The following is a 10534-nucleotide window of genomic DNA, read 5'->3' as shown; positions in this document are numbered from 1 at the left end:
AGCTGAGAGCCATAGGCGAAGTCTGATGCGTCCCTGTACCGAAGAGCGCTGCGATCGCGCCTCTAACTTGTACCAAGCTTCCACACCCGTTGATGGGATCTCACGCAGTGGAATATTCACGCATCCTAATCGACAAATAATACGTCATGATGTAAACTAGCAATACTGAGTTTTATCTCTCTTCCAGAGGAATGATTGCGAAGTACTAGATTGTCGAATCAAATAAATAGGGACGTATTACTAAATTAAAAACTAACTACAATGCTTACCAAGAAAGTCATCCTGACTGCCCTGTCGTGCACTCTGACAGACTTGCTTGAAGAATCTTCCGAGGCCGCGGACGCCGCGCACTTCATTAAGCCTGGACACCGCATCTAGCACTGAACTCTCGTCGTCGTGGTCCCAGATGTCCAGGTGTAGAACATCCGAGGATATGTCATCAATGTCACTGCCGCAGAGTTAGTTTAGAAATTAGGTAGCATTTCTGTTTAACTCTCAATGTTCGGTTACACAATCTAACACAACATCGACACCTTCATGCATTTAGCGAAACATTTATAACATAATACAACATTTGTCTCCAAAACAACATAAAGAAAACGCATAGAACTAATTTATAACACGTACAAATAACTCTAACAATATTTTCCGCTTATGTACTATGAAACTTTGTCGACAACGTGAAGTTAACGAAGATTGAGTAAATACAATTAGTTGGTATCCAATTTTTATGAATATGGACAGATCGTAACAGCAGGTTTAATAAAGATTTTGTACCTTATATCAATTATCTAGCTAAGTATTTAAAAACTAAAGAACTTGAAGAAAACAAAAGCAAACCACATTGCAGTAAAAAAAATAAATGACACATAACCAAAAGAGTAGCGGAGAGATACGACAATACAGATATGTAAAATGTGCCTGTTGTCTTACAATTTAAAAGTCTCATTCCATTTGGGCGATAATGTGTGCGGTCTAACACTAGTGGCGCGGATGTATCGTGCGGGCAGGCGGCCGAGGCTGTCGCGCTGCTGCCGGCCGTCGCGCCGCTTGAAACTCAGCCGGAAGCCGTGCTTGCGGCCCTCGTCCTCCGACGCCCGCGGCGACGCCGGCAACGACGCCGGTTGGATTCCGAGCATGCAATACGGATCGCTAAATCCTAAAAACACTACTTCTTAAGCATCACCAAGTATCATTCTACTGAGAAATGATCCTTAACGCTTGTATTTACCTTTCAAATATCAATGTTATATTGATTTTGATCCGTGTCAACTATGTTTGATTTCTTAAAGCATCAAATGAGTTGCATTCCGTACAAATTCCTATTATTAAAAATCATTTGGATAAACGAAGGAATGAAGTTTTAATAATCAAACGTAATTTCATGCTTAATTTGTGGTAGATGTACCAAAGTATGTTTGAAGTAAAACATAATCTCGTAACCTGTTTTAATAGTTAGTTTGCATGATAGAAAACACTTTTTACCCAGCATGGGCCTACTTTCATTACAAACATCCCTTTTGACATTTTTAATATCGTAGATATGAAATATACTTCTAGCTTCTACCACATCACTATTATTTCAAAACATGATTGATGTGAATTGTATTTGCATGATCGTGATTAAAAAAAATATTTCAAACTATACTAAGTAGTTGCACAAACCTTCAACTTTTTATCTACCTATCTTATCAAAATCAAAAGCTACTTCTTTAGAAATAGTAATAACTACATAACTCGTAATTTTATCTACGTGTTTGATATTTTACGTACCGTTAGCATCTTTAGCTTCAAGACCGTCTGCTTCGATGACAGCACATCCGAGTACGACAGTAGGCGGTCGTTCACTGCCAGCCGCACGAAGAGCTCTTGCGTGGATGTCCACTGGGACTCTGAAGGCGCGGCGAGCGTATTCAATCACTTCTTCCTTGTATGCCGCGAATTGACCATCAGGCGCCGGAGCGCCTACTGCATTCTCAATGCAGTACAACACCTAGTTTGTAAACAGTTATAAGTTATTTATTTGACGGGAATTTGGGTTATTTTATTTCATGGATTTAAAAGTTATACAGTTAAGAAATGAAAACTTATAGATCTATACTATATTACAAGAAACAGTTTGGCCTATCATTGGGAAAAGGGACGCTTTGTAAAAAAAGAACAGGTACATTACGCACTCGCTAAAATGCTATAAAAGTTCACGATAAGAAGTATACGAAGCAGGTTGCGTGTTTGATTTCAATTAACTGTATCTAGTCCGTTATTATCTGTAGTAACAAAAAGGCTGACTTATTAAAGGAAGAGTGCGAGGGTACGCAACGAAATTCACGTTTTTGTAAAATTGTGTTTTGCGTAAAAACAAGAAATTAAATAGTATTTTAGAAGAATACAATCACGAAAAAGGGGGATAAAGTGACGATTAAAGGCACATCGTTCACATGCAACTATAATTTTAGGCAGTTAATAGGTTAGGGAAATTATTGTCAACCAGTAAAAGGAAAGAAGTTTACCTCAGTATACAAGTGATCGTGCTCCTTGTGGGAGAGTTGAGCGGACACGCTGGGTAGGCCTAGATCATGTGGAGCCGGGGGCGGGCGCTCCGCACGCGCCTCCGCCAGTCGCAGCGCTGCCAGGCGACGATTCTCTTGACGCCACGATAGAGCCGTGAAGCTCTCGAAATACGATCCGTCTGTATCTTGAACCCTATAGTGACGATCAATACAGAAGTAAATTCAGCACTATTTTATACAGAATTTAGTTTTGAAAAAAGTAAAGAAAAACAGTTTATTATAAGTTGATATTTTGCACATTTTTTGTAACACAGGTATCTAAATATATTACTGTATTTAATGTGTAATAATTATCTACTTTTATACAACGATGTCATAAAGGACTAAATTGTTTGAATAACTAGGTGTTCATTAAGGACACGTGCGCGGAGGCCGGGGCACGCCGAGCGAATAAAGAGAAAGTAATTAGTTGTCGGAAGCTCACATCACATGCGAATCACACGGGCGGTTTGACGTAGACACAGTAAAAAGAAAATTAATAGCAACTACGAGAACAGTAGAAGATTCTACCTAATAAAAACAAATAGCCTTGAAAAAAGTTAACACTTCAAGCACTGTGGTATTTTTACCTCCGGAAGTAGAGGGAAACTGAATTAGCAATGCAAAACTAGATAGCAATCGTAGCACCGGATCTTTGTGGAGGCCCGACTCCTACGCGGGAATGGAATTACTTTAGCGGACGTTTTATACTCCGACTCACTCAATTTAAAGGTGAGTGTGACATTCTTTTGAAATTTACTACATTAATGAAGTAGATTATATTATTAAATCCTGTCTGATTTTATTCTTATCCTATGGATAGAGATCTGACATAAAGAGTAACCAAATAGAACGAAAGCTTAAGAAAAGAGTTGGTATGTTAAACAGTTGACAGTCAAATACATTTCAAGGAATTATCATATCATACAAACGTTTCACTTAATACTAAAGTGTTAACCATACGCAGTAAATTATAACAAAGTTTTGCTCCGAGGCAGGCAGTTCCAATCTATTGTACTGCCGCTCAGAAAGTTTTCCCTTATTCGGGCTTCCCTTTATTTGCACCTGTCCTGTGGATTGCGGAGGCCGTAAACTATTGCGCCGACGGGTCGCGCCGTCGGCTACGATTCAACAACTTATGTAAATTTCTATTCATCATTTTCCCAGAGTTTCACATCATATTGAAACCTTTTCAGAAACAATGTCAAGGTATGATATGCGTGTGATATATAAACTAGTTTATGAATATGTTATGCAAGCAAGTTAACCCATTTTTTGTTTTGGTAGAAATGTTTTTTTAATGAAAGAGGGTTAATATGTTCTAAAATCAAAGATACCAACCGTTTTAATATACCAAACCATTTAAATTCAATTAATTTAAAAGTCAATAAAATAGTCACTTGGGAAGGTTTTAGAATCTTTCAATAATTGAACCATCGACAAGCGAAATAGAGCAACGACAGTGGTATGTCACACCTGCCATCTTTATGAGCGGCCATTACCGAAATTAAGTCCACTTGCCACTCGTTACAGGACATTATGGTGTTCGAAGTAAAAGCATTGCAGTATCATTTTTATAGCTTCATTTAGGTAATAATCAACTCCACCGAATACTAAAACTATAGTTTCTCTGTCTACAATTACTGCTTCGAATTTATTAAGTGGTCCAACCGGAAAACGTAATTGTATTTGGATTACGCTTTCTTAAAATACTTCTTACCCCGAGTTCACGGAATTGTCAACTTCAGGCCAGGAGAGGCGTCGCTTGCAGAAAGCCATGGTCGGCTTCTCTGGCGGCTGTTGACGGGGTGTACGGAGCGAGCCCCCGCGGCGCGGCGGTGTGAGCGGCGCTAGGCAGTCAAGTGTGCGCCGCCGAGCACCCAGAGCCGACACGCCTTCAGTTGGCACCACTCTCGGATAACCTACGTATACACTTTTGCTAATTTGTGTTATATTATGTTGCTAGATGCTCACTTCCCGACCAATAAAAATGCAACATCGAGTATACAGATTAACACGTTCATACCTATTAAAAAAAAACGAATTCATAAAACATAAATGTATGTGTCGAGACTTAACGAAGATTAAAGTTAGACTTTCCTTCTTCAAGATGACCCTTATTTATGAAATAACCGCTAGCAATTACACGTACTTACATAATAACATATGCAGAATAACTTGACACAAAAACGTAAATTCTCATCTTCCCACGGGGCACCGCAAATCATTTTTTCATTGTTATTTCAGGTGGCGCAAGCTGCTATGACATCACTAGACTAGGGTGTTATGTTATTGTGCACATGTACTTACCTCTCATAGTAGCGGTGGATGGTTGCGGCTTCTGCTGCGTATCTTCGGAGCGATGGCGGGGCGGAGGCGCGCGGCGCGGCGACAGCGCCAGCCCGGCCACGCTGTCGGCCATGCCGACCACGTACTGACCGATTGATGACAGGAAACTCATCTCGACGTTCACACCACACGCATTTGTCACACAACTAACACGAAACTTCACACACTTTGCTAGTGTCAATTAAACGCGCACATAGCGCGTTTATTACACAACTGTCTGATAACCTGTAAAAAAAAAGAAATAGTTATAATTTTATACATTACATCGCTATGCATGCCTTTTAAAAAACTAGCTTTAAATTTAAAGTATCTAAATAATATAACACAACATAAATGACTTAGGTTTCATCACCAGTTCGCATTTTCGCGTTAATGAAATATAAAAATCACGAAGTAAGCTTCGTAAAAATTTCACAGCAACTTATGCAATACACAATTATTACGATGTCACCGTCTCATTTCAGGCAAGTTAGATTATGAAAACGTTTTATTAAAATAGTATAGATTTCTTTACCGTTTGCCTGACCCACAATTTATGACATGATTCGTTTGAAGTAAATTGAGCAATTTAGGTAAATAGCAGACAGGACATGCTAGTCTTTACTATTCTGAAAGCACGAGACCCCGACTTGATTAAAAAATAAGGCAGTTTAATTTCGTTCTATTATTTCAGTGGCACGAGCTAAGTTCCGACTGAGGAAAATAAGTTTATCTATTAGCCAGCTGATTCAAGTTCTCCGCAGCTCGGAACACTGAATTAACTTGACTTTCACAGATACCATTCCTTTTTTTCTTTCCGTTTTAACTTTAAATTTAAGTAATGTAGAAAAGAGTACCCTCTTACATCGTTTCTTAATTAAAAGTTAGTCGAACTTGATATTTTAAATTAGATGTTTGAATATTCTTCAATTAGACTCTTTCCTTATTAGCCCATTAATTGTGAATGTAAAGAGTTATTAAACCAAACACAAATGTAGTAAAACACAAAGAATTTTGATTACATCACGTGTCAAAACATGAGTCGATTTTGGCAAAATTTGTGTGTTGAAACAAATTATAAGGAGCGGTACGTAGAACGTAATTAATTTCAAATTCCTTTTCATTAAAGTTAATTCGTTGAAACTGGAAAAGTTAGTAATAATTCCTTTCTGTTCGTATTATTCGTAGTTATTACGAAAATAGTACTTCTGTTGATACGAATACGTATTCTAAGTAATGCCTAAAAATTAAATGTTACAAAGATTCTAAATAAAATTTACGCAGACGCTTTTTGCGCTAATGGGCAAAATGGAACAAACACAGCATTTTGATAAATTCCATTGAAAGATAAAAAGGTGATGCGCATGAATAATTTATCAGGGTTATGTATATTTTTGGAAGGGAAAACCGTGTTTTATTATTCAAACAACTTTTATATGAGCAGATCTTTTTTATTGTACAATTGATCGCATTTAAAAAATGTCGTTTCGCTTTCCGCGCCCTAGGCTCCAATCTTCACAGATTCTTTACTGTAGAAGCTAAGTAATCGGATAAAATCGTCGTATTCGGGCTTTAATAACTAACATAGTTAATAATAAGGTAATAAGGGTATCAACACAAACCGAGTTTCACTCTTGGGGTCACTTAAGCCTCACTTTATAGACGGGAACCTAAGTGGACCTCAACCGACTCAGGGTTATAATTCGATAATATCAAAGTACCGGCCAGATTTGAGGTTCCTCAGGGAGTCATCAAGGATAGTGGCCACAAAAAGGTTAACACCAAAGAGATTTTATACATACATCAGTTATAGAGTGGACAAATTCGTCAGTAGACAAATGCAACTTCAAGTGCGGAAGTAGAATTTTTACCTTAAACATTAAGCAGATTGTCCTATCTATATCTACATATGTTTAATGTCTGTGGTTTCTATCTCTCTATGTTTTATCAAGTCGTACATAAATGTAAATGTAACTACAAAAACCTTTATTCTTGTAATTATATAGACAAATCACAATTGTAATCAGTCGGATCGTATAATTATCTGTCTAATTGTGTGTGTTAGCTTGTCAATGATTAGCCAATACAAAATGATTGATTTACGTAATAATTGTCATGACAAAGCTCTTAGTCGACGCTGTTATAAATGCTTCGATTTGAGTTTTTTGCGAGTGGCTTTTACTACTACTAAATATTTTTTAGTAAAATTTCTCTCAGTAGAGCGAAAAAATTGACTTGTTTTAGAATACAAAATAAGATATGAAAGGCCACTGTTGTACCAGACGGACATGAAATATTCATATTATGAATATTAAAGCAGAACCGCGACAGTACAAACAATAAAGTTAGTGTAACTCTAGTTGGTGCACACTTTATTTATGCTGTTCAAAATATTGGTTTAACTTACACGGAAATATTTGTGTAAACCGTTTACTATATAAGATTGTACTCGTAGAACACCACACCATATTAAATTAAACCACTTTTATAAATTGTAATATACTTAAAATTTAGGTTATAAATTATACTACTAAGATACTGTCAACATTTTACACATTCACTTGCCTTTTCAAGGTACTTCGTCCGCGTTAAAAAAAAAGTTTGATCAGTGTAACCAATGTACTTAATGGCTTAATAATTTTTGATTTCGGTCCAATAGTTTTTGTTACATGTTAAGATTCAAATCTGTCCTCTTTATATCTTACTTCATACCGATATTATAAATGCGAAAATTTAGATGGACGGATGGATGGACATTTGTTTAACGGCTGAACGGATTTCGATGAAAGGTAAAGATGTAGAGAATAGTCTGAAAGATCATATTGGCTACTCACTTTTTTTTAATTCCACGCGGACGGAGTCGCGGGCAAAAGCTAGTAGATAATATAAATGATGTCTTCGTGTCTACCGACAATAACGTATGTTCGTCCATACAAGTAGATCATAACGCTAAGTAGCTGCACTCCCACGGTCTGGTGAACTTTACAAGCTTTCATTACGTTGCGCTCAGCTTGTGAATTTCCACGAAATGATGTAGCTCAAACAAGGCCACTATATTACAATGTAAAATGTGTCTAGAGGATTCGTTAAGGTTAAAGCAATTCTTTTAACGTTGTTTTAAGTACGTTGTATGTATTACTATTCAGTCCTATTAACATATTTAAAAGCCAACCCCAAACTATTTAAGACATTACACAACTGTTTATGAAGAATTTTTAAATGTCAAAAATCATTCACAACGCATTAGGATCGCGCGCACCTTTGACAAAACTATCTCACAACTAGTCGCGCTTTGATTTCTATCAGACTTACAAATAAACGCTGTATAAAGTTATACTTAGGAATAAACTGAGTATAAGCAAAATGTGTATAATATTTGCTGATACTCAGTTTATTCCTAAGTTTAACATTATACCGCGTTTATTTGCAAAGCTGTGTCAGTTAAAACGGAGGTGCGTACACCCCTCGATTTTTTGTTAAGCAACTAAACAGTTGAATTGGCCTCGAAACAATCGACATTCGCACAAAAACTGTGCGATAGTATAGTCAAAGGTGTGCGTGCTCTAAGAATACATCTCGATGTGAACAAAGATAAACTCACAAAACCCTCGCAATAAGTACACATTATGAACAAATCAAAGGGCGCTATTAGTTTGCGAGATACGTGTATACGTACGGTAATTAACTACGAAAGGATCGATAACGTGAAGATTCTATGAACAAAGTTCAATATTGTTATTATTTAGTATACTTTATAAATAATACTGCATACAGCTTTCTTGTTATTAAAAACTAGCTTTCGTCTGCGACTCCATCCGCATGACATTAAAAAAACGCAAGTGAGTAGCCTATGTATTCCTCTAGGCTATACTCTACATCTCTACCAAATTTCATTAAAATCCGTTCAACCGTTTAGGCTACAAACGCTAACAAACATTCCTCCATCCATCCATCTAAACATTCGCATTTATAATATTAGTATGAAGTATGATTACCTCTTAGCCGTCAATTTCTTTTTACTTTCTTTCGACGAGGTAAACAATAGTTAAAAAACAGTAAATTACTGTTTCGTTGTTCTTTTTCTTCGGTTGCTATCGGAGCAGAGCTTTTTCAAAATTATTTTCTAATCCTAAGTAAAGTTCTCGCGGATAAGTTCTCGACAGATGCTTCCGCTTAAAATTCGATACCGCTTAAGATTCGTTATTCCGTAATGTTTTTTTTATTTAAATAATATAGATATATATGAAAAATTATATAGATTTAACTTCTAAACACCCAAAGCATATAAAAGAGACATTACATTTTAAAAATTAAAACTGCGCTGCATGTAAAACCGTGAAGCTCATCTAGCATATCCACATGTTATTATGCTAAATACACGACCCGAAATGAAAATAAGGTAACCCGAAAGATAATATCGCTGCGTAGACTGAGTCACCTCTAAATTATCTTCTTTGACGTTGTATAAAAGATGTTTATGTCAACAGCCTTCGTATCAAGCGGCGAAATTAAATGAGGTTTCAGTACATATATCGGAAAATAAATTACATCTCATTGAGCTTTCTTTTGAATTTAAAATCAAGTTTATAGAAACAGAGATGATCTTGAAAATACCATATTACGATATCCCATATTAAATAAAATAAACATTGTACAAAATTTCTCATTAAACGTAAAATCAACCTACATACGTTTGTCCGTGACAAAATACGACGACAACGACAACGACAAAATACGAATTAATATTTAAGGTACATAAAAATAAACTAAAAAACATGTAAAAGTAGGTAGAAAGCAAATAAAGACATACGCAAAATACTGTAGGAAATAGATAAAGATAGAGTGTTCTTATTTAATCAACGTTATTTCCTTTCCTGTGCAAAATCGGATATATTTTGATATTACAGAAAAATCCTGTGTAAAACATACTTCAGCAATATTAAGCTTAAGATAAGGTAATACTATACCTGTATTTTTATTTACATAACATTACAGACAATCTAATTATTCCAAAACATTTTCTACAATATTTTACTTAAGTATAACAATCAAAACTTACCTTTGCTTAAAGGACGATGTCACAAGATCACCAAGTCTTTACACTTTAACAGTTAAAGTCAATATTGAGAAAGATTTATTTCACATTAAAGGGCGGTGTGATAACCGAGGTGCATGACGCGAGCGCGGCGTTATCACTGAGTGGCGAGCACAACGCAGCACAAGGCGGGGCGGGCGGCGCCGAGGGCGGCTGGGCGGCGACTGGCTCCCCGCTGCCTCGGCTGCGTACAGCCTCGCCCGGCGCCCGGATGTGCTTCCTGTTGATCATTGCGACAGGTGATCCTGACCCCCGCCTTAATACCACGCTTAAGTCCATTAAAAACATTTACCCTAGCTCACTCTAAGAAATGCTGATTATTTTACTATCATGGCGCACACAGAGATGTAAATAGGTTAGGTTAGGTTAGGAAGTTAAGGGAGACTCTTAATATAAACTTACATTAAAGTACTAAAGTAAACCAATTAACTACTCTAAGTTCTACAATAAAAGATATTAAAACTCTTTCGAAACGTTTTATGAAGAAGAGGAAAATAAACAGTCGCATCGAGTTTAAGTGATTTCCGCTGCCTTTGTTTCTCGACCTTTCTCTCTTCAGAAC

General features: G+C 36.7%; 1 protein-coding gene across 1 annotated transcript in view; it reads right to left on the bottom strand.

Annotated features, from left to right (window-relative positions):
- LOC106109679 (BAI1-associated protein 3) overlaps nucleotides 1-9959 on the bottom strand; it is an 18015-nt gene extending 8056 nt beyond the window's left edge. The window contains exons 1-8 of the mRNA XM_013291265.1: nucleotides 9937-9959; nucleotides 4860-5123; nucleotides 4270-4471; nucleotides 2511-2703; nucleotides 1774-1993; nucleotides 934-1159; nucleotides 270-448; nucleotides 40-125 (exon numbers count right to left, since the gene is read on the bottom strand). Coding sequence (XP_013146719.1) covers nucleotides 40-125; nucleotides 270-448; nucleotides 934-1159; nucleotides 1774-1993; nucleotides 2511-2703; nucleotides 4270-4471; nucleotides 4860-5010 — 1257 coding nt within the window. The 5' untranslated portion in view covers nucleotides 5011-5123; nucleotides 9937-9959. The remainder of the gene's footprint in view (nucleotides 1-39; nucleotides 126-269; nucleotides 449-933; nucleotides 1160-1773; nucleotides 1994-2510; nucleotides 2704-4269; nucleotides 4472-4859; nucleotides 5124-9936) is intronic.
- Between the last annotated feature and the right edge of the window lie 575 nt (nucleotides 9960-10534).

Source organism: Papilio polytes, unplaced genomic scaffold, assembly GCF_000836215.1.
Source record: "Papilio polytes unplaced genomic scaffold, Ppol_1.0 DF821067.1, whole genome shotgun sequence".
Taxonomy (NCBI): Eukaryota; Metazoa; Arthropoda; class Insecta; order Lepidoptera; family Papilionidae; genus Papilio; species Papilio polytes.
This window is presented reverse-complemented; position numbering and strand designations above follow the sequence as displayed.